The sequence below is a fragment of the Topomyia yanbarensis genome, chromosome 2 (assembly GCF_030247195.1).
Source record: "Topomyia yanbarensis strain Yona2022 chromosome 2, ASM3024719v1, whole genome shotgun sequence".
In the NCBI taxonomy this organism is placed as follows: Eukaryota; Metazoa; Arthropoda; class Insecta; order Diptera; family Culicidae; genus Topomyia; species Topomyia yanbarensis.
The window spans coordinates 279,838,558-279,863,959 of record NC_080671.1 but is presented as its reverse complement, the minus strand read 5'-3'; the positions used below and the strand labels follow the sequence as shown (position 1 = coordinate 279,863,959).

Sequence of the window (25,402 nt, the reverse complement as noted above, 5' to 3'; positions counted from 1 at the left end):
CTAGAAACAATCACGCTTCCAATAATATTTCTAAACTTACCATTCAAATTCAAAATATTTAATCTCTAAAACTACGAAATTTTGACAGGTTGCGATGAAAAAAATACAAAAAATTGTCAATCGTGTTTTTTTTATATTTTTTCATTGCAACCTGTCAAAATTTCGCGAGCCTCCGTGCGAAATAATACCATTGACCATTATTTCGCAAGGAAAAAGTTTGCCTTGGTGACAGCGCATAGAAAGCAGCGCTATCTCGCGGAAGTATTATGAAACTTATCGTTTGTCGAACCGTGTCTCGGCTAACTGCATTTTTCGTTATCGTTTTCGCGAGAGCTGCGTACCGCTTACGAAATGGAAACGAAAAATTTTTTCGCGAGCATTTCGCGACGTTTTTTATGCATAGGTTTTGTATAGGAAATTTCATTTCGCAAGAGGTGCATACTTAGCTTAACTGTCAAAATTTTGAGCCAGCCGATCATTATTTAACTGCACGGGTGCAATATTTTTGGGCAGTAATGTTATCTCTTTATTTTTATTTATAAATAGTCGCCAAACGAAAACTCAGTGTATCTTAGAAAAAGCAGATTTTTTTATTCCATTGTGTTCAATAGCTGCTATTATTTACGCTTTAATTATTCTTGTTCAAAACATTGATTTACTATCGTAGCGCTTTTCACGTGCTGGTTTAGTGGAACTGGACCGCAATCTAAAAATTATGAAGCGGTTAACTATCTTATCTTTAATATTATGACAAGACGCAAAATGCTTAGCTTCAACTTTAATCATCAAATTGTAAAGAAATGTGGTGACATCGTATTTAATCGTTTGCAAAAAAACAATATTTTGAGCGAATATTTTTTCAAGAGCAGAAAAAAACACATATGTCTCTAAATTAATGTAAATCAAAGCGTTGCCATTATAATCCCGGAATGATGCTAAAAATTGCTAGATCACCTGTATTTCGATTGCCATCAGTGCAACTTTTAATGCACTGATCACATATGGTTCCTCTGTTTAGGAGACTACGAAGGACAACTCCTGCGACGTAATATATGCTGTTTTCTTCGCTGGCTTGAAATGTGCCGATATTGTTTGTTGCATTCCAATAGTTTCCGATGTGAACGGTAGGTATTGTGCTTTCTGGTACGGTTGTCCTAGCAGTATTGAGTTTGTCCGAAAAACTTACGCCACTCTTTTGGATCATATGAACAGGAAGAATTCGCTACTTCCTCCATAATTTGACCGATCGTTATTAGTTTAAGATTATCCTTCACTTGTAAAGCCCTAGGCGTTTTACATTTGGCACGCAACTGAGAAAATATATTTTCAACGCAATCTTGTGTAAATCTTGCCAAGAGTACGAAGTCATATCCTCTATCTAGAAAATAACGTTGCAAACGAAGTAGTGAGTCTGTCGCCATGATCATTGCCGCTTGCCAAGGTTTCCAGTAAGCTTTTTCGCCGACTTTACAACGAAAGATGAAACAACGAAATGTGTTGAGAAATTCAACTGTTCTATCATAGTCCGCTGGACTTTTCCGACTAAGTGCTGTCTGTAGGTTACGCGATGTAACGATCTTAAACCACTCTGCAACGTTCTCGATGAAAAAAGCGGTAGTAAGAACCTCCGGTCGATTCATTTGGATGCTATAAACTTTCAATGCGGCAGCCATTTTAAGACCACTAGATGCCTCATATAGCACTAGATCACGAATGTGCATCATGTTGGCTGTGGTCGAGCATAAACTATATTGCTTTATTGTATCTAGAGGAAGGACTATGATTTGGTTTTTAAGCGAGCCTTGAACACAATTCTTGAAAACATGTACACAGTCGGGAATTACTTCAAGCGTTCGGCTTTTATCGTAAGGGTGAATAATCGGTCTATTGAACAATACTTGATGTTCACTATGTTGGATATGCAAATCATTCCACAATCGCTTATTGTTACTACCACAATCACTAATGGCTGCGTGTACTCGAAGGCCAAGTGTTTCAGATCGCTTTATTGTATCGACGATAATATCCCGTAGACACCCGTTAGCGATAGAAGAACCCGTGTAGTGATACGCAACTATTTGCTTCCATCTCCTCCGTATTCCCACTAGCATTAACATCAGTACATGTGTGGCTGCTCCAGAATGATTCGGCAAAGTTATGTCTCCAAAGTAATGTTTGTTATTTAGACAATAATCCTTTCCTTGCGCAATTGCCATCTCATCGAACACAAGGGCACAATCCAAATCATCCTTTTCCATAAACGGGATTTTAGTGCTCATAAGTTCAAATACTTCATTTAGAATACCTGGTTCGAAATGCAGATGTTGTATTTTCTCATTAAGTGTACGCGCACTTGGTAACTTCAATTTCTTCCGTTCCATTTCGTACGCGCTTCTGCTCATGTGTAATCTGGCTCTTAAACCTTTGGCGATGGAATCATCTGACCATTTTGGCACACGAACATCTCCCGCTAGCAGCTTACATTGGTCCTCATTAAACATTTTTCTTGTGATTTTTTCTGCGGGATGTTGTTGGTACTGGTGGTCAAGATCATCGTATTTGCGCTTCAACATTTTAATATTGTTGTCTTTTTCTTGCAAAGAAAGTCGGAGCTGTTCAATTACACTGGAGTATCGTTTTAAATTAGAAGTTGATATTTATTAATAAAGAAGAAAACATACCACTGTTGCTCCACACATTGACGATACAGACTAGTGCTATCTTTACAGGAAGCATTTGGGTCAATATCACCCACAGATGACACCGGAGATTGCAGTTTTCCAGCTTCTTCGATTTCCTCGTCATCATATCCAAAGGTCGGATTCCCGGTGGAATCGTCGGTAATATCCTCTATTTGGTTTCTTCCGGGTGGTTGCGTTGCATGCAGTGTTGTTTTTGGTTGAGCTGAAGAGATGATTTTTTGTCCGAAAGTTACCGCATGTTATACTTTATGCGCCTTACCTATCTTCTGTAGATTCTTTACGTTGCTCGATAGGGTCAAGAATGGTTTTCTGTGGGAAATAGATCCATCATCTAATGTTTGCTGGGAGAAAATGTTTGAATGTGCTTTTTTGTTTTCCTTCAACTCCGATAACTGCGTAACGTGGGAATACACAGGAACGGAGTTTTTTTGCAGTATTCTCTTTCCGTTTATTATAGATATGTCATGTTGATTGAAATGATACTAAAAGATAAAAATATGGTTAAAATATTTACCGATTTTTGTTTGAAAAAAACTTGCGCTGCACAGTCGCATAGAATCCAGCAACGGGAAGTCTTCCGGAAGCTCGCAAAATTCAACCCATTTACCGCGTAATGCAGCATCCTTCGGGAAACGAAAAAAACTAATTTCCGCTATTAGAGCGTAATTACAAGGCCGATTTGCACAAAATTTTCCAACGCACTTCATTTCTTATTTTTAAAATAATAGCATTGAAAATAAAGTCACGCTAAACTTGGTTGGCAATAAGTGATGCTAGTTTTTTATCGCGATATTTACCGTTGCTAGTTTGCCTTTTTTTCCCTCCGCATATCTCTCCCTACACTGAACAAAAATTGTTGCGATATAGCATATGATTTGTCATTTGAACGACATAAAAACTCAATGTTGACGATTTCGAATGGCAATCATCTAAAAAATGGTGGATTCAAGATCGAATGACTTCATGTCTGTATTGGAATGAACAGTCTGTGATATTCGAAGGATAGACATAACGCCATATGAATTATTTGCACCCAAAAAAGTAAACGATGGTGCTTATTATTATCATCTCAACTAACAGTAGTTGATCATTCGTGTTTCATCTGTTTCCAGTGTTTGGGCTGGCTCGAAAGACAGTCATTTGAAGCGCTTCATGCGTTTGCGAGATAAGTTTTTTCATTATTTCTGTGCAGTCGCAAAAAGTCAGTTCGCGACATCAAAACGTGAAAATACTGCTGCTTGTCATCTTCAAGACTAACGTACCCTAGAAAAATTGCTTTGGAGCTGATTTCCTGGTATTGGGAGAGAAACTAGCGTCCGGATCAAAGGATTTATTTGCATATTTTCGAGCAATGCCACTGACATGGTGTTTTTCAACATACAGGGAATAGCCGTTATTTAGTGCAAATAACTGGTCAAAGCCATAGTATGCAAGGCAAAGAGGGAGTACTGGAAAGGGAGTGAAGTATACAATAGGTAAAATGTTTCGTAAGTTTGTGCACAGCTAGTTTCACGATCATATTTTTTTTAGGATGGATGCCAAATAGCTGTCAATTGATGACTATGTTGATCGAAACTATTATTCTGGTGAAATGGTGGCACTAACGATTCAATATCGTACGGGAATCACAGCCCTAGGAACCACGAGTCCCGAGAGATTGTAGTTACAGGTATTCCTATCCCAAGGTTTGGAAAATTTCCACGCGACCGGCACTAGGTGATGGCCAAATCTACTGGTTTCACATAGCCGTCTTAGTCCCTGAATCAGATTCGAGAGCTAGACGGATCGCATGATATGCAACATGAGGAGCCAATGTTCGATCTGCTTTGGTTCTATCCCGATGACCATGGCGGCTGAACTACATTGCGCCACAATGCGATTACCTTTGGAAATGTACAATCAATTAAACAATCTGACGCAGGTATTTCAATTTTATTATGGAAGGGTTCAATTTATAGCATTAAGCACTATTTACACTTATCCGATCCGTTTCAGTTCCGTGCTCGGACACCAATATCCTTTCATACAAATCAAAAGCGAGCATTCACACTTGTCCGGCACGGGCACCGTCCCGGACAAGTGTGCTCACATTTGAAGCGTGTGAAATAATATTGGCATTCGTGCACGGTACGGAACCGTTGCCAAAGCGGATCGGAAAGGTGTTACTTCGACTTTATCGTTATGTTGTTACAATATTCTCTGCACAAAAGTACACTAAAAAATCCAAACGTTAATTCTATTTGTTTCAAACCGCTTAAAATTCATATGAAGAAGAAATGCTATTGTTATCGCGCGCACACATACCTTCTATGTGTCAATTGTATAAACTATGTATGCACACACATAAGTTATATGTGCATATTGTTATAGAATGGGGTTTTATGTGCCTAATAATTATGAAATGTGAATGTAAGATAAATATTTCTTGTAAATACACACATTAGGTTTATGTGCCAGTAAATAGTGTCGTAAACGTATTCTTCCGCAATAGTGCAAAAATCTATAAACCAATAGGCATAACGTTTACTATTTTGAGTGTACTATGATTGTGGTTAATATACAGGTGGCATTCATGACACACGCCTGTTTACGAATATTTTGACGCATGAGAATTTTTTCAAAAAGACATCTGCAATGAGTTACTCTCTTTGTTTACTTTCTCTTTCGATTTTTACGGTGTCACTATAACGCTTTTCACTTATTTTACAGTACAGATCGAAAGACGGTGGTTTTAAGTAGCATATTATGACCAGACTTGAGGGATAAATGTTAAAGTGACCGAATTATTAACAGAAGAGAAAGTAAACAAAGAGAGTAACTCATTGCAGATATGACTTTTTGAAAAAACGCTCAAGAATTGCGTCCCACTATTCACCATCTTGCTGTAATAGTGATTTATTTCCTCTTTTCAGAAAACACCAGCACCGCGCAAACGTAAGAGATTCTGTGATGGACCAACGTTGCCGCAAGAGAACACTGGTAGCAATAGGTTTGTTCCAGTACCAGGAGAAACTGGAAGTACTCCGGAGAAAATCGTTCCTGTATTATCTTCTTTTCTTTTCCTTCTTCTGGTAGCAAATCGGAGTGAAAAGGAGCAAGAATTTTTTGTTCCGGAGCAACAGGGAGTGAGTTCCGTGTACTGGAACAAACCTAATCATTGTTAGCAGAAAGGAAACCACTCTTTTGCGCTCAAGCAAGAAACCAAGTCACCCAGCAATTTTTAAGTTTACCGTAAAACTTGAAGGCACTGAGCTAGATCAGCAACCTCCCGGTGCGATTGTTAAAAGTTGATCAACGATCCAGTAGAATTACGCACTAGACAAGAGAATATGTCCGGAATTACAAATTCTGACTCATCAGAAAAATATCTTTAAACAAGCACTAGCTCGGAAACGGTATCAATCCAAACTATGAAAAGTTTCGACTGACTCCGACGCAAATTCCGGAAACTTTGCTTCGTTGATTGCGCGAATATTATATTCTGGTACTGCTAGGTAAATTTCACATTGAAGAATAATTCCGTTGCTAGCTGCCATGATTCAGCATCGAGAGATAGAACCTATAGTCGAGATCGAACCAAGAGAGCAAGGCAAACCGTTGTCACTAAACGCCCTAGCACTAAACTAAAACAAGTTATATTACACATAAGACATAACTTTCTCCGCTAAAGGAAGGCAACAAATTTTTACCGTTAAATTTGAATACTGCGTAATTGTCTCCCTTCGTTTACTTTCGTAGTCACCGACGTTACGTAACATGTTTTAACTGAAGAATTTTTTTCGAAGACTCACGTACCGGGGGAGTAGCGATAAAAAAAGTTGTGGTTCAGCCGGAAATGAACTGGATTTCTGGCTGGTCCCAGTTCGTATTCTGGCTCCAGTAACACAACCGATTCTAATTAGCCACTGAAGTCGGAATACGAACTGGAACCAGCCAGAATTCCGGTTCATTTCCGGCTGAGCTTAACTGGGTGCTAAAGCTGCAAGATTGTCATGGTGACATTGGTAACGAAACTATATTAAGCAAAGTGTCAAAAGTTTGAATTCAATGTGAGGTTATTTTTTATACTACGGTAGCATGTTACAAGCATTTGGATTGTGTTTTGATGTTTTTAGAATATATTATTTTGATCAGTAGTTTTTAAAAAAACAATAACAATAAATTACGTTTGCAAAATGCAATAAACTGTTTCAATAATAATTATATATGTACAACCAATTCCTTGATTTGAACTGATCTTCTGCTTAAAACCAAATATATATCGTCTTGTTCTTTGAGCAACTTTCATTCAACTTTTCAATGACATTTATGCTAAGAAATAATGGAAGTATTTCGATTTTCTGATTTGGTATATACGCTGAATATGGAGATGTCTTATCAAATTCGACGTTTTAGTTATTGTAAAGTTAATGTTAACATTTCAATCTTGATCGGTTGTTGCTTTGCAATGCGAAACTTTTGCTTCTATTTTCTGAATGTCTATCATTTGATACTTGCATACAAGGGTGGAAAGTAACTTGCAACAAAAATCAAAAGGCTGTCATCCAAAACACAACTGACAAATGGCCTGCGTTAAGCCAAACCGAGCTAAGCGCCATAATTTTTTTCGTGTATTTTTCGTACCAAAATTCATTTTTCGATAACTTACCATTTACGTAGAAAGTCAAAGAACACTTGCTTGCTTTCGTTTGCTATTTGAGCTCCCAAAACATAATAGATATTAGAGTTCCTGGTGTTACATTGGATGTTAAAGCGATTTTAGATAAAGTACCTCAAAATGGCGCTTGGTCCTCTTTGGCTTAACACAGGCCAAATGTTAAAGGGCCGGGTCATATTGAATATCATTCGGAATAACGCTTCAGTTTTGGTACAGTGTAGAGGATAACTAGTTAGAACCTGACTCAGTTTCAGGTTCAAGCGAAATCGCCATTAAAGTGCTGCCTGTGGAAGCGGTTGCCAAAATTCTAGTGTTGAATCATCATAAAGGGAGTGTTGCCGTTTTGACTGATTTTCACTCTTCGTCTCTTTCCCTATTCAGTTCTACAAGATGACGACACGAATGAACTCATGGTGAATAAAGTTCATGTTTGACAATTCTTGGTGGTTTGTTTACCTTGTCAGTTACGTGAGTGCGAGTGCAACGGGTGCTCATCTATTACATTCGAACTCACGTAACTTCCATGTAAACAAACCACCGAGAATTGTCAAACAAAGTTCATCCGGCTCATTTTGTGGGGTTACGTCGGTTGGTGTAAAACCTAATTCTCTTTGTTAGCACCGATGTACAGGGATGCCAAGTGCTTTTCCAAAAAATCTGTAATATTTTTTTAAAAAGTCTGGAATTGTCTGGATGACCCAAATTCTTTAGGAAAAGGTGCATTCCTCACCGATGGCTAATTTGTTACGTTTTACTAATGAAACATGTTTGTATATTAGTAAATATATCGGCTTACTAAAAATTTGGTGATTGCGCTGCTAATCTGGAAATGTCCAATGCTTGATTTTCAGCATAGATCACATTGATTAAATTTGAATCTCAGAGTTTCCAGAATATTGGACTGCTGGAACTTCTAGATGATATAATTCGGCAAAAAAAATTTGTTGACTTTCACGAAAAAACGGTGGTATGTTGTGTTTCCAGCTTTCTCAAAAAGTGGTTTATGAAACTTATTTTGTTATTTTTCAAATTGTCTGGATAAATCTGGAAAAATTCCCTAAAATCTGGATCAGACAAACATAAATCTTTATGTCTGGACGAGGCTTGAAAATCTTGATGAATCCAGATAAATCTGGAAGCTTGGCACCCCTGCCGATGTAGAACAATTTCAAAACTGACACGCCATTAGACTCACCTAAAGAAAATGATGCAGTAGCTTGTTACACGTTGGACTGCGCGTATTCAATTCTGATATCGTCATCATTTTATTACTACAGAGATAGTATCTAAAATATTACTAAATACGTTGTAGTGTGGTGAAAATGCGTTTTTGTCATATAGATTGATTTGCAAAAGTTGAAGTGATTATAAGAGACAACAAAAATCGGCCGTCATGTTTGATGTATTTGGTTCCGTGAAAGGGCTTTTGAAACTCGATCAAGTATGCATCGACAACAACATTTTTCGGCTTCATTACAAGGCAACTGTCGTCATTTTAATTGCATTTTCTCTACTGGTTACATCGCGGCAATATATTGGAGATCCAATTGATTGCATTGTAGATGAAATTCCGCTGAACGTGATGGATACTTATTGCTGGATTTACTCAACATTCACCATCCCGAATCGTCTGACTGGAATTGCAGGCAAAGACATAGCACAACCGGGCGTGTCCAGTCATGTTGAAGGGCACGATGAAGTAAAATATCATAAGTATTACCAATGGGTCTGTTTTGTGCTTTTCTTCCAAGCCATGTTGTTTTACGTTCCACGCTACCTTTGGAAAACATGGGAGGCAGGCCGCATTAAAATGTTGGTGCTAGATCTCAACATGCCGGTTGTAAATGATGAATGTAAAGAAGAGCGTAAAAAAATTCTTGTGGACTACTTTGTCGATAACATCAATCGGCATAATTTCTATGCGATCCGTTTTTTTATTTGTGAAGTACTCAACTTTCTAAATGTGTTGGGGCAAATATATTTCATGGATTTTTTCCTGGATGGTGAATTCTCTACATACGGTAGCGATGTGGTTCGTTTTACTGAGATGGAACCTGAAGAAAGAGGCGATCCAATGGCCAGAGTGTTTCCGAAAGTAACTAAGTGCACTTTCCACAAATATGGTCCATCGGGCAGCGTGCAAAAATTCGACGGTCTCTGCGTTCTACCTTTGAATATAGTAAACGAAAAAATCTACGTATTTTTGTGGTTCTGGTTTATTATTTTAACCATTCTTTCTGGAGCATCGCTAGTGTATCGTTTTGCAGTTATCTTTATGCCAAAAGTACGCCTCTACCTACTACGAGCAAGATCACGCCTCTCTAGCCATGACGATGTAGAGTTGATTTCATCAAAATGCCAGCTGGGTGATTGGTTCATCTTGTATCAACTTGGGAAAAACATTGATCCCTTGATTTACAAAGAGATTATAAACGACCTTTCTCTAAAGTTAGAGGGCAAAGAAATAGTATAAGATCAAGATTATGGAGAACAAGAAGTGAGTAATGAGCGTTGGTTCATCGATCGGGAGGACTTAAACGAGAAGGAGAATCATCAAGCGAACGGCAAAGAAGAGCAAACAACATAATAGGTATGTTTCATCTCCATTTTCGCTCAAAATGGGTTCGTTCGCTGGAAGAATGACACATACATTAGTATGCCGATTCAAGTATATGTTATATGGATAGCGTTTTCAATGGATCATGTTTGATGCAATGCCAGCCACAGCAAAATTAAATGGTGGAGCATTCTTTACACTGAGAAATAAAAATACGCAGAGTTAGAATACTTTCTATTCCCGTATCTGTGATTTTTACACATAGCATATACTAGTAAGCATTCAATGAGTGGATAGATCGAATATGTCCAATGCATAACATTTACAGCAGAAGAAACGAGAAGCAGATAGAAAAGTATGCTATCGATAAATTAATAAAGTTCTTCCTGTAGCTTTTCGTACATGGAGAACTTTATTTCTAGAGCTGTTTTTCATTACATCATATCTAACACAAACGTCAAACGGAGAAAATCACGTGTAAAAATTTTCTTGTAACTTTTAAATTAATGTTACAATTAAAGCACATAGAAGGTTAGTAATTATATCATTATCCGAATAGAAATGCACAGTAACAAAACCATGATTTTCACTGTGAAATTTACAGTTAGATTTTACAATAATTTACAGTAAGTTTCAGTGTTATGCTACAATACTTTAACAATAAACTTTAACGTTTTTACCAACCCTCCCGCAACTTGACGTTTAGCCTAAGTTGCTTGAAACTACCGTATTTCGAATGATGTTGATGTAAAATGCACGATTTGATTTGAGTACGCTTCTAGTGTGAACTTTTTCTTCTCCCGTCGCCCTTGAAACATCTTTCGCATATGACAATTTTCGAAAGTTTGTCGTTAATCCTTAAGGTTGGACAGAGAAAGGGTAAAATTCACAAACAAAAAAGGAGTTTCTTTTTCCACACCGTACGTCAGATCTTTATAAAAATCAATCAGCACTACTGTAACATTCTACATACGCTGATTGATTTTTATGAAGATCTGACATACGGTGTGGAAAAAAACTGCTTTTTTCGTTTGCGAATTTTGCGCATTCTCTGTCCAAAGTTAAATACATTTAGTTTTGTGATTATTATTTTTCACGTCGCATTTAACAAGGCGGGACTGGCTTCGATTTTTTATTTCTGACAGCATAGCATCTAACTGATAGGCACTGCGACATTTACGGTGCAAAAGTTTCCACGAAATTCAGAAGTGATGGCAGCTCATTTTTATCGGAGAGGGAGAAAAATAGTCCAGTACCATTAGGCAATCCATGAGACGTTTTGTGATCCGCTGATTATTTATTAGGTTTGTTCCAGTACACGGAAGTCACTCCGGAGTAAACAGGAGCAAAAAAGTTTTTGCTCCTTTTTACTCCGGTTTGCTACCAGAAGAAGAAAAGTGAGAAGAAGAGAGTACAGGAACGATTTTCTCCGGAGTACTTCCAGTTTCTCCTGGTACTGGAACAGACCTATTGTTTACTAACGAAAGTTGTTTGCCGGACGAGTTTTTCTGTTCGCAGGAGTAGACTTGTCGACAGAACCCACCGCTGAATTGTCAAACAAACGTCTAATGAATTGCCTAATTGTGTGTGTGTTGTTTACATTGCAATACAAATATTACTACCTAATACCTTAAGACTAAATGATGGTGCTCTCCAGAGTCGAAAAATGTTTTTTTGTTTACCAAAATCTGACGAAAATGACGAGCGAGCGATGCTACTTTCTAAACCACTAGAACATTACGAAACCGAAAATGAGACAACGGCCTACGACAAAGCATGCGGGTAAATTCAATTTCATTATTTCCTCCATGCATTCGTTTTTGCTTCGAAATTGAGAACGACATTAGTCTCTTCGATATTGCACATAGCGCTGGCCAAACGAATAGAAACTAGTAACGATATTTATTTGTCGTTGTTCTATTTGGGAGAATTACAAGCTAGCGATGATATTGGACGACTGAAGCACTATTCGTGTGCATATTTCCTGTGTTTGCGGAGTTCTAATTTCATTTTATGATGCACATTGCTACAATTTCATTTAATGAAAATTAAAATAAAAATCAAAATTACTGATTTGAAATTGAAACGAGATTGAATTTTCGTATTGTCATAGGAAAACGAAAGTCACTACTTCTGCTACTCGCTTCCATAGAATCGAAAGAAGAAGGGGCGATTACTTTATTGTTTTGCTTTGTGTGAACTTAGTAACGAAGGAGGTAGCGAAATGACGAAGGTGAATTCAGTGAATTTCATCGTTCATTGAATGGGTATAAGAATTTTAGGCCCTGGTGCTCACTAACTAGTATAGGCGCCGCTTGATTGTATGCTGATGATTCCAAAAAATCATGAATCATTTAAAAATAATGCATCGGAATAAAGATGCATTATTTCTATAACAAAACAACACTAAACCCCCAAAAAGTCTTCAAAAATGAATTATCCAAAATAAAAAAATCTGAGCAAGAAAATTTTCGCTGTGAGCAAGTTACGCTTTTTTTTAGTAATTGCTCTTGAATAAAGTTTGAACCGCCATTTTAGACCCACAGACCCAAAAAAGTGGTTTCAACGATTTGTATAGGAGCTGTCAAGTTGTTCCCCCTCTGGTTTTTACAGTAAATTTCAATGTAAAAAACACTTTTACAGTGAAAAAGGGGGATGGTTATGGATCTTAACATTAAAAAAAAACATTTTTTCTCCATGCATTGTTTTCCCGAAAACAGTAAAATTTAATGTGAATGCACTGTATCAGTTTTTTGCTGAACAGTGAAATTTATTGTTACATGAAATTTTATTGTAAATCTACTGTGAGAGCTTGGCATCGAACAATGTTGAAACAGTAATAACACAGATAACAGACGTTTAGGCTAGAACAAAATTTCTTCAAAAACTTGTGTAAACTTTCAAATTATTAAACGTTGGAAATCCGTGTTTCACTATTGCCATCTGCGCAACTGTGTACTACACGTGTTTGACAGCTGCACTCTAACTGCATTGTATCGATCACTGCGCCATCTGCAAACGTTTGCCAAACGTGTTTCAGACGTCTAATTTATTCGGAATTTCAGTAACGGGTATTTACACACGATTCAAATCGAGCCTAAACGTCTGTTATCTGTGGTAATAACTATACAGTCGTGATTCGCTGGTTGGACACTTTTAGCTGGACTTGTACTACCCATGATCGCATAGTTGTCCCGTTTTCTATGGGATTTCCTATCTTTATGGGACTGATATGCGATCATGAGCAGTGTAGATGTGATATATTTCCTGTGCTGTATTGCAATCGAGAGTGTAGATATGAGGTTTGGCATTTGAAAAAGATGCTATTGTTTGTGGCACTAAAAACTGGATTTTAACCGCACTGCGCACTTACCACTCTTTCATTAAATTATTCTCATAGACTGGTTAGTTCGACTGGTCTGTCTATGATAGTACCATCTCTATCACTGGAAATACATGTGTTTTGACAGCTCGCAGTTTTGAGATCACTCGCACTTTGAAAGTGCGGAGTCCAGGTTGGTGGGAAGTGCGCAATAACTACAGTCGATTTGGTAAAACATTGCAATGCAAAAAATCAAAGCAGTTGTTTATGTTATAAAGGCTCGCTGAGAGTGAAGCCAAATCTACCTATCGAACAGTCAGATGGCTACCGATCGTGCAAAGTAAACAAACATTAGTGTTGAGAAATATAGCGCATTGCGCACATAATAAGTGCGACTAAAAGTGCGGAAACGCTTATAAAACTGCGCTTTTACATTGAATTGTCTTGGTGTCTATTACGCACTTATGTATTATCCGACGAGGAATAAGTGCGCCTCATACATGAAAACGATTCAACGTAAAAACGCACTTTTATAAGAAAAATCGCACTTTTATGGAGTCCAGTTTCAAATGCCATCAATAATATAATATGGCAAAACATTTCAATCGCCCAAACAAGACACTGTACTGTGCTATAAGCCACGAAACAGTAGGTTTTCAATTCATTCCACTGTGTAACTCGGTTGAAGTCACTCAAAGTTACAGCAAAAACTGTGGGTGCCAGTAACAAAGAAGTGTGCATTATTTTAGGTAGTGTTGTGCATTCCTCTGTACGGGACTCTATAATACCAAAGGCCTTAGTATAAAGGTACGCAAACAGCGTGCAGAAAGTCAAAGGCCTTAGTATAAAGGTACGCAGAGTGTGCAGAAAGTGAAGACGAAAAAAGTCTACCTATCGAGCAAAATTAAAATCCAACTTTGCTGCAGAGGTATCAGATGGATTCCAATTGTGCTCGATAGGTAGGCTTTTTCGACTTCACCCTTTGCGCCTATGTCTACCTATCGGGCAAAATTAGAATTCAACTTTGCTGCAGAGGGATCAGACATGGATTCCAATTGTGTTCGATAGGTAGTCTTTTTTGACTTCACTCTTTGCGCAACTGTTCTCTATAGATTGTGTATAATACCACAAACTCTACAAAACATCGCATCTACAAAATTTTAGCAAAACTTTGGTACACTATATGTGACATTTTGACTTATTATTAAATTAACATGTAAAGAGTTATTATTTTTTACATTATTTGTAGCTTGAGCTTGTGCGACCACCCCTGGCTGCCACTCCGTTATCGATCTGGACTAGCTGAAGTTGCACAGAGAATCAGTATATAATTATGCTTGGGATTAGCGAAACATCTTTCAATGTGCAACTACTCCTGATAATCCTAAAGTTTGATCAATACCGGCGCCGGCCAGGCCCGAACGTAGATCGCAGAAGGAAAGGGAAGGAATGGTTAGTCCGCTTTTGCTAGAGACCGTATATACTACTGCGCTTTTGCTAGAGGCCGTATATACTACTGCGCACTCCACAAGTATCACAGCAGGAGGATATTTTTGTTAGAGTATAGAAGTTGGATCACTTCTTCTTTACCGACACCAGAGAGGTGACTTTACTATCTGGACTAGATATCGATCCACCAAACTCATAGACCGGGGACCAACACGGCTTTACTTCCCTTCCGAAGGAAGACATGACAACAGATTTTTTCACCTCAAAAAAATCTCAACGACCTCGGCTGGAATTGAACCCAGGCAAATTGGAATAAGTGGCGGTCACGCTTACAACTCAACCACCGGCGCCGTCAGAGTTATTATTTTTCCATTTTTTGTAGATGATAAAGAGTCAATGCTTAGCTAGTATTTGCCGTGTAATAAACTTAGTTTACTTTTGTTAGATATGACGTTTTGAATAAACGGTATAGATGTATGTCGTTTTCGATTGAGAACCTAGGTACTAACCCAGGTTAGTTGCTTCAAACAAACGTTTTTAATGGAACTGAGTTGGGTTCTCGCAAAACAGCGGTGGTGTGAGCGAACCCGAAGTATATTCCAGGTTAGAACCCAACCCGGTTTTCAGTTAAATGGCGCATAACCTAGTTTCAAAACTAGTTTCAAACAAACTGTTTGACAGCAGTTAGGTCCGAAACTGAGCTTCAGCCTCAAGTGAAAACGACATTAGTCGCCGAAGGCATATTTTTCTAACCCTCTTCTTTCTCTCTCTCTGTCTCCTTCCTTTTTCTCTGTCTCCTCTCTTTCTCTCGGTTTCCTCTTTTCTCTCTGTTTCCTCTCTTTATGTTTCCTCTCTTTCTCTGTTTCCTCTCTTTCTGTTTCCTCTCTTTCTCTCTGTTTCCTCTCTTTCTCTCCGTTTCTTCTCTTTCTCTCTGTTTCCTCTCTTTCTCTCCGTTTCCTCTCTTTCTCTCTGTTTCCTCTCTTTCCGTATCCTCTCTTTCTCTCCGTTTACTCTCTTTCTCTCCGTTTCCTCTCTTTCTCTCTGTCTCCTCTCTTTCTCTCTGTCTCCTCTCTTTCTCTCTGTCTTCTCTCTCTCTCTCTGTCTCTCCTCTCTCTCTCTCTCTCGCTCTCTTTCTCTCTCTCTCTCTCTCTCTCTCTCTCTCTCTCTCTCTCTCTCTCTCTCTCTCTCTCTCTCTCACACACACACACACACTCATTTCTTCTGCTGTAAATTTTGTGCATTGGGCGTATTCAATGGTATTCCTTCTATCCACTCATTGGAGGTATTTTATCGAAAATGCATAAAAATGGAGCAGAAAAAAGAGACGGATATTAAAACAAATGCAAGTTCTGCATATTTTTTTTTCAGCGTGCAGGTCATTTTATAGGGATTTGCAGAAATGCTGTTGAAAATACTACAGTGTGAACGAAGGAAATGCTTTTCAGGCATCTGGAAATTATTAACCTATTAAATTTTTTTATTGCAGGTTTCCTTGGGAGTAAAGTTTCAAAGTTTCCTGCCCTCGGCGCTCGTCTGCATATGATCTTCCGCGATGCATTTCAGTTTTTCCTTTTATATAAGAACAATACCTTATTTTTATGCAATCTCATATTAGTATAGTGGACGGTAGGCAAAGACGGGTTTATGATATTTGGAATAATAATCAATCGCAGATTTTCAAAGTTTTGGTAAAAAGAAATTTCAGATAACATCTGTTGAACAATATAATAGCAAAATAAAATAAATTATTTAACATAATTTGCGCTACATATAGGGTAAGAGAGAGCACTACATTTTGATTTCAATTGTTGGTCACTTGATTATTATCGTCACCATTATTGTAATTTTTGTTTGACATTTTTTATTATTTCATCATCGTTTTAAAATTCAGAATTATACAAAAAAGATAGTGAGCATCTTGTTATAAGAGAAAACCTCTTATTCCCTTCACGTATTATTATGCTGGCGGTACTATATGATGTAATGCTTCAATGCTTATGGCATGACCAACGTAAACAATTTCCTTAAATCTTGAATCTTAAAAAATGAATTATTGCTGGTTTTGTTTACATCCGGTGGCAGCGGATTGTTATGTACTAAAAAGACTATTGGCTATTCAAAATACGTGTTATCTGCAAAACTGTCGTTTTCACTGTCTTCTAAACCGTCAGCTTTCCACATTAACGATTGAAAAATATCGACATTTGCCTTTGTAGATGGCGCTAACTATACTAACACCGATTTTCAACATATCAGATCAACATTCCATTATTTGACATTTTATCAATATTTCAAATAAAATACGTCTCAAATTAAAGGTTTCGTACACTAGAATGTAATTGCCAATGGAAAAAAAAGTTTTAGAATATTTGCGATAGAAACTGAATTTTTCAGAAAAAACGGCCGCATTTAGCGAATTTTAGCGTGACTAAATTATACTGGTATTTGTGACAAATTAAACGTATCTTAATAACTTTTCTAAAAAAAAATCCCTTACAATTTATTATGTCTGTGTGAACTAGGAACTTCCTTCATATATTTTTATCAGATAAGTAAGATCAGAGTTGAAAAAGGAAGTTGCCATATTGTTGATTGCAGGATAATTTTCAGCTCACAATAGGGTCATTAAATGAAGCATAAAATTTCAATTTTTTACAAAAGCCGATAGAGATAATCTTTCTGAATATAATAACATATAAGTTCAATCCTTAAAACTTCAGAATAATTTTTAATTTATTTTCTACAAAATGTAAACACGTCCTCGTTTGACACTATGAATTGATAGTGAATTAGCCACATGGCACAGTGGTCCCAAAGAGCAAAAAAGGGGGTTTTTTAGATTGCGTCAAAACGGTTGACTTTAGCAATATGGTGTCTTTGAGAAAGTTTCTTGGAGTAGAACTCCCCTTCTTTCTGTCTTATAAGATTAATGATTAATCCCCCTAATAGTGAGTTACGGAATTTATTTTCTCCAATAATTCAGATAGACAAATACTTACTTCAGCAAAGTTGTGGAGAAACTCGTTGCAAACATTTTACCCGAAGACTTCAACTCTCTATCTTTTAAGGTTTTTGAGATATGGGACATTATTTGTAAAAGGCCCCTTAAAAACAGTTTTTTCATCATAAGTTTTCTTCTAGATTTTTTCCATTATATAAATGTTCTAGAACATTGTTTGGACTATTAAACTGCATTACTTTGCCGAAGACGGAAACTTGCTATCGCTAGTATGTGTGGAGATATTCTCGTTTTTTGATTGAAAATAGCTCTTTTTCCAATGCCGATAACTTTTAAAGGGCAAAAACGGGCAAACCACTTTGTAAACAAATTAAAGTGCAAGAAAAGCACAACAAATGCAGGAAAAATCAGATCTCCCCAAGGCGGCCCTCTATGGAAATACTAGAGCCTAAGATTATAGAGGTTTTAACCTTAAGGTCATTCGCCTCTTCGGGTTGAAAAATCTCTTATGAAAAATTTCTAACCCTATGTGCGGGGTCGGGACTCGAACCCAGGTGCGCTGCGTACAAGGCAATCCATTTACCAACTACGCTACACCCATCCCCTACTGTTAGTTCGGAAATAAAGGGTTAAAGTCGTAATAATTATCCTTTCTTACTTTTGTAAGCACGTCTTGAGTAAATACCCAAGCAACCAAAAGTATAAAGGAACTACATAAGCTTCTCGTTTTAAGTAATTTTGCAATACGTTTTATGTTCTAATAGCGGGTTAAGCAGTTCTCTTAAAGCTTGAGCAGCTTGAAAGTTCCCTAAGAACTTTTTGTGAATTTTAAAGTGTGCTTTTTAAGTATTATCCGAACTTCTGTTTGCTTGTGTCAAAAGTTACAGTTGTTCAAAAATTCAATGCATACGCCTGACACCGGAAACTGACAATTCCCTTGCGCCTACTTTATAACAATGGCGCAAGTGCAACCAAACGGCGAGTAATCAATTGCATTTGATGACGGAATGAGCCAAACTTCAGCTCAAGTATTTCCATAGAGGGCCGCCTTGGGGAGATCTGATTTTTCCAGCATTTGTTGTGCTTTTCTTGCACTTTAATTTGTTTACAAAGTGGTTTGCCCGTTTTTGCCCGTTTAAAAGTTATCGGCATTGGAAAAAGAGCTATTTTCAATCAAAAAACGTGAATATCTCCACACATACTAGCGATAGAACATTTATATAATGAAAAAAAAAGAAAGAAAACTTATGATGAAAAAAACTGTTTTTAAGGGGCCTTTTACAAATAATGTCCCATATCTCAAAAACCTTTAAAGATAGAGAGTTGAAGTCTTCGGGTAAAATGTTTGCAACGAGTTTCTCTACAACTTTGCTGAAGTAAGTATTTGTCTATCTGAATTATTGGAGAAAATAAATTGCGTAACTCACTATTAGGGGGATTAATCATTAATCTGATAAGACAGGAAGAAGGGGAGTTCTACTCCAAGAAACTTTCTCAAAGACACCATATTGCTAAAGTCAACCGTTTTGACGCAATCTAAAAAACCCCCTTTTTTGCTCTTTGGGACCACTGTGCATGGGTTAGCATTTTCGATAGTTATCCCAGCAAAAGGATAGAGATCAAGGTAGTTCAATGGAAGGTATGGTCGAAATAATTCAACACAAAAAAAAAATTTGTTAATTTTCGTACAAAAAAGTGAAAAATAAGTTCGACTACGTATCTTCAACTTCAGCTACATCGGAAAAACCCAAAAACAGCATATGGCTTAATTACCCAATTATCACAATATTTTAATCATGGAAACATTCTTGACCATTGGCCAAATTTTCACCGCAAAAACTAGTTTTTTACTTACAAGTTAATCCATTTTAAATTGCGAAATATTGTTCTGATACTATAAATCAACGCATATGTTGATTAAATCAAAATTTTAGAAACCTTTTTTTATGGTGGGTAGATCCAGTAGAAATTGAAGTTCTTTTAAGTTGTCGAGCAACAACAATTCTTGAGCGTTTTTTCAAAACGTCATATCTGCAATGAGTTACTCTCTTTGTTTACTTTCTCTTCTGTTAATAATTCGGTCACTTTAACATTTATCCCTCAGCTCTTTGCATAATATGCTAGTTAAAACCACCGTCTTTCGATCTGTACTGTAAAATAAGTGAAAAGTGTTATAGTGACGCCGTAAAAATCGAAAGAGAAAGTAAACAAAGAGAGTAACTCATTGCAGATATGACGTTTTGGAAAAAACGCTCAAGAATTGTGCAAATCTTCAGAAAATCTAGACATTGTTGCATTGGAATTACAATATGGAGAAACTCCAACGTGCTACAACATTGTGGCTTTTTGTTTATATAATTTGTTTAATTAACATAATAAATTTGCGTTAGCTGTTTTTAGAATTTTCTGCTATCAATATAATTGTATAGTGAGGTCAGGTCAGCAAGGACACGTAATATTTGTGTTTTTTGTTTCGATTTTAGAAGTTTTAGCCTTAGAGTTCTTCGTTTCTTTTTTCGGGCTAGAAAAATCTCTAGCCGAAATTGAGAATCGAACCCATGTGAACTGCGTTTTGATACAACTTTTATGCTTTGGGAAGTTCACGACACATGTTAAAGTACATTCTTTTGAACCACCTTGTCTCATATTGGCGAATCTGATATTCTTCTTAATGAATAAACATATCGAATCCTCTACTACCGCAACTAGTATACATTAAAAACGCTGAATCCGTCTGGTTAAAGACTAGAATTACTATATTTATTATTGATCAAAACAATAAATAAATCGATGATTCCCACATTCGAATGGATATTCAAGTGGCAACCGTGTGCATTTCATGTGTTTGTGGATTGAAATAATTCAATAGATTTCCACATGATGTTAAGGTGTTAAGTTTTTTCAGTGTAGTGAACCAAAGTGCCATCCAGAGTGTATGTATTCCTTATATGCACACAGGAGCCACTAAGACAAGACATGACAATCGGCTTCTTATTTTTCATTCGACATTCTTCTTTTCGTAGATTTCCACCCTGCCTAAATCTTCCGAACAGTGTTGCTATTTTTTAAAATGAAAATGTATTCTTGTTAATTTATTTTATGCCTGCAGGGCACCGTTTTTCCATATCATGGGTGTTTAGTAAGGTTTGATGAAACCATTTTCTGACAATTTTTTGATTCATTTATTCATTTTTACCACAGATAACAGACGTTTAGGCTCGATTTGAATCGTGTGTAAATACCCGTTACGGAAATTCCGAATAAATTAGACGTCTGAAACACGTTTGGCAAACGTTTGCAGATGGCGCAGTGATCGATACAATGCAGTTAGAGTGCAGCTGTCAAACACGTGTAGCACACAGTTGCGCAGATGGCAATAGTGAAACACGGATTTCCAACGTTTATTAATTTGAAAGTTTACACAAGTTTTTGAAGAAATTTTGTTCTAGCCTAAACATCTGTTATCTGTGTTTTTACTCTTTTAACGATAATAATATTATTTGTCGAAAGTAATTACATTATTTTTCTATAAATATAGCAACACTGCCAAACATCATTTAGCTATCCCTGCAGTAACATTGTGTACGGTGCAAAAAGTCAGAATCAACCAATCAGGAGCTGGAACATTCTGACGTAAAATTGGAACAAAAACTACCCCCTTTATTGTCATGTCTTGTCTTAGAGGTGCCATCTAAACGATAGAGGCAGAGATGCCAGATTTTCAGAGATGTCTGCAAATTCGCAGACTATAATTTTATCTGAAATTTTTTTTTCGATGACGCAGATATTTGCAGATTTTTTAGTTTGGTTGCAGATATTTACAGATTTTTTAGTTTGTTTACAGATATTTACAGATTTTTGAAAATAATTTTTTTTCGTTACACTAGTTTCAAATCTAATTTAGGTTTTTCCTCTACAAGCTATTTCTCTCTACTTATCTTAGGCTATAAATGCACTATTTTCATTTAATATAACACCTTATCAATAGGTCATTTTTGGTCAAGAATAGTTTTCCTGACATTTTTTGTTCGTCCCAGACTTTTAAAATTATTATTGCAGACATTTGAAAAAAGTATCTGGCATCCCTGGATAGAGGTGTCGAGTCTTTATCCAGAGGGTTTCAGCGTCGTTAGTGCACATGTTAAGGCCTTTGTCATACTACGTAGCACAATACAGAACTTCAGACGAAATATACTTACTCGCGAAAAATATAATCAGAAAGAATATCAACCTGTATGAGAAAACTAATAAAAACGTATACAAGATAGAATCGTTGAATTCATTTACTTTCGAAATATACTATGTATAGCGATTCCAATTCCAGAAATCAAATACCGGGCACAACTACAAACAATGAGGTATATATAGGTGTGGCAGAACACGCGGTTCGCTAGTGTTGGATAGAGTCTGTATACAATATAGAGTCCCGTACAGAGGAATGCGCAACACTGCGTAGAATACAGACTTTTTATTTTTTCTGGCAACCGGAATATTTGCTGTAATTTTGAGTGACTTTAATCAAATTACAAAATAAATGCATGCTGAATGAAAAATTAAGCAATTTTATCGTGGCAATCGGAGCATTTTTTAACGTTATTTAACAAATCATTTTGTTCCACGCATTTAAAATTTAATGCTAATTTACTTTATCATTGACTGTTGGAAACTGAAATTAATTGTTACTTGAAATTTTAGTGTATATTTATTGCAAGAACACTGCTTGAATAACGTCCAACTGCTCTTCAATTTAAAGATAACTTGAAGCTGCTTACTTTATCACAGTACATGTCAGAAATTCCTTCATCAGCTTATAAGTCGGACGATATAAAATGCTTAATGAACTTAACCGAAGGCATCCGTAAATCAAATTAGATCAAAAAGAGTATAATGAACAGATGGAAGAAAGAGTAAACCAGGTGGATAAAACCGAAGACTTCATATCAAGAAGACTGGCAACTCTGTCCAGAATCTGGAGACAGTAACAGCAACGCCACTTGCGGATAAAGGTGGTGCTACCCATATTGATGCACACACACATATACACTTTTACATTAAGCTTCCTACCCTCATACGATAGAGGTGCTGCAACCTCTGTCGCCTCTTGTTTGTATTGGGGAGGGAAAGAAATATCAGTCTTCTTAATATGTAGTCTTCGATAAAACCAAATATAGTCTGGGTCTAAAATGTCTTCATTTTTTCAGGTAGATCTTGTGGAGTTGGAGTATTCTAAAGATTTTTGACGATAGCGTGTTAGATAAATCAGAACGTAATCTAGTGTACCACATTACAGGATACATTCTTAAGAGTGTCCCGAAACATTATACTGTTTGTGAGGAATGCTTTACACTATGTATTAGTATGATTCAATCTCTAAAACAATTTACAAAGTATTAAAGATTTTAGTGGGGAAGCACTATTGTATGCAACAGAAGTTGTTTAGTTGTTTTTTAACGCTCATGAAATCACTTATCATAAATATCTTTGAAGAAGAATATCATAATATTCGCAATAAGATAATCGAGCGTTTTGTACCGTTCCGTTTGTGAATTTATCAACAGTACAAAAAAAGAAAATAAGCTTGAGAGTCGTTCAATGGCACTAAAGGGGTTCGGCGAATCAATTGAAATATGCATTCATCACGTTCTTAACTTGCTGATTTTCATAAGCAATATTAGAAATGAGAAATGGTAAATATATAAAAACATAGTTTTTCACTCCTATTATTGTAATACGATTATTGGTATGGAATTCTTTAAATATTAATAACGAAAGAATTAAATTAATTTGGAAAATGTGATGTATAAAAATGTCTAATTAACCAAACAGAATTATACAACTAGTGAAACGAATGCATTAACTTTTTATTGGTGCAGATTTCGGTACAGAATTTCTCAAAAAATAGTATGGATGGAAAACTCCATGTACAGAATTTAATGTGGCAACACTGACCGGATGTATCATCTTCAAATGCATTATGAATCGAACTACCCTTCAGGTACTTAAATGCGAAACTTCAGCGATCATTCTATCCTTTATTAGAAGCTGAAGTTGAGCTGGACCACTCTTTATTCAAAACCAGCTCAATTTCCTTCTTGGAGAACTCGATACGCGAATTTGCACCAAGAGTGTAAAAATATTCAAAGATACCTTGCATTGTTGTTTGCAAATCTGTAGCTCTGTGACAGAAACCACGGCTTGTGGAAACAACAAACTATACAAATAGTTATTTAAAATCATACGAAATTATACGAATAGTTATTTAGAATTAACGGTGAAGTAGGTAACAATTTCTACAGAATCGTATGCTCCTTCATTGGACACGAATACACAAACCAGTTTAGAGCGTATGCTACTTGAATTTTCGCCGAAAGCAGCGTAGGAAAATCATTTGTACCCTTCCCTATGCGAAAGGAAAATTGAATTTTGATAACAAGCCGTCAACCTTCATCCAATTGTCTGAGTGTAGTGTAATGCAATCGACCGATACGAGTTGTGGTCAAAAGCTGGTTATATATGAATAACAATCAATGTTACTTGTCTCCTGTCCAATGCCCTGCTGCAGAAATCAGTTGTATGAATTCAACTATCGCCTCTTTTTCGGATCAGCAGATACTTCAAAAATTTAAGTTTGATTCTGTTAAGACCATTATTTTCGCATGACACTAGTGCTTATGGGAATTCATCGTTAAATGTGAGTAAATATGCATTTCTTCGGCGACATGTCACGCACAATTTTCTGCATATAAACGGAGTACTGGCGCACCTTTCTTGTAAAGTCTAATTTGCGTCGAACTACCTCGTGTGTTAGAAAAACACTAGTTCGAAAAAATTAAATCATCGTTTCCTTGGCATGACGATTTTTACCTAAGGCTTTGTTCCAATTTTGAGCGAAAAAGATTCACCAATTTCTGGAGTACGGGACCTGCACTAGGGCATTGCAAAACAATTATTTCTTGAATTCTCAGAGGCCTCCCCTCCTATATTGTGAAAAATGTTAAAGTAAGCTCAGATGCCAAATTTCACATCATTTGGACAATTCTAGACTCCAGCTAGCTTCGCTTGAAACTTTTGAAATTGGTACTATGGGAAAATATGGAGGAAAAATATATTAAATGCCAACACTTTTGAAGTAGCAATCAGAAAACTACAATTTATATCTCTTTTTAAAGAAAATAATTTTAGTATTTGAATGGAGATATCCGTTTCTAAAAAAATACAGAAATTGGGGTACTGGATCATTTCGACCTAAAAATCCCCTATTTTTTAAAAAAATTCTGCTCCGTGATACAAATCACACATATTTTGCGGTTTTCTAATGTGAAAAAATCTCAGAAATCGAACGGAACCTTTTTGACCTTTGTCCGAATACGAGAAGTTGGGGTTATCGGGCCTATTGTCATTCATAATAAATTTTATCATTTTCTCGTGCATATATCTCTATTATTCTGAACTCAATTATAATAAATCGTACCTTGCTGAACGTGGAAAATCCTTAAGAATAAAATAAAAATAGAATCGTTACCGGTAAAATTTAGAAACATCAAATTATCTGACATATAGTCTCGATTTCACATTTTTATCATAAAATCACACATATTAACTCCATTTAACAACAAAATTCTTATTTAGTTTACTACTTTTAGTGTAAAATACGCTTAGGGATCATATGACAAAAGTTTCATTCCTGGAAAAATAGGGGAAGTTGAGGTATTAGGGGATTTAATGAAAAAATATGATTTCTAGAGTTGATGTCAAA

General features: G+C 36.5%; 1 protein-coding gene and 1 long non-coding RNA gene across 2 annotated transcripts; both read left to right on the top strand.

Moving 5' to 3' along the window:
• The first annotated feature begins 3,550 nt into the window (after nt 1-3,550).
• On the top strand, nt 3,551-4,371 carry LOC131678602 (uncharacterized). Its single transcript, XR_009303687.1, has 2 exons — nt 3,551-4,177; nt 4,233-4,371. It is a non-coding gene; the product is annotated as an uncharacterized LOC131678602 (long non-coding RNA).
• A 4,176-nt stretch (nt 4,372-8,547) lies between these two features.
• LOC131678583 (innexin inx2) lies at nt 8,548-21,916 on the top strand. The gene is made up of 2 exons (XM_058958811.1): nt 8,548-9,949; nt 16,174-21,916. The coding sequence occupies exon 1, from the start codon at nt 8,753-8,755 to the stop codon at nt 9,830-9,832; it is 1,080 nt and encodes a 359-aa protein (XP_058814794.1). The 5' UTR covers nt 8,548-8,752; the 3' UTR covers nt 9,833-9,949; nt 16,174-21,916.
• The last annotated feature ends 3,486 nt before the right edge of the window (nt 21,917-25,402 follow it).

Bases quoted from the DNA above. Each gene is read 5' to 3' on its own strand.
- LOC131678583 (XM_058958811.1), top strand. From the start codon at position 8,753: ATGTTTGATGTATTTGGTTCCGTGAAAGGGCTTTTGAAACTCGATCAA.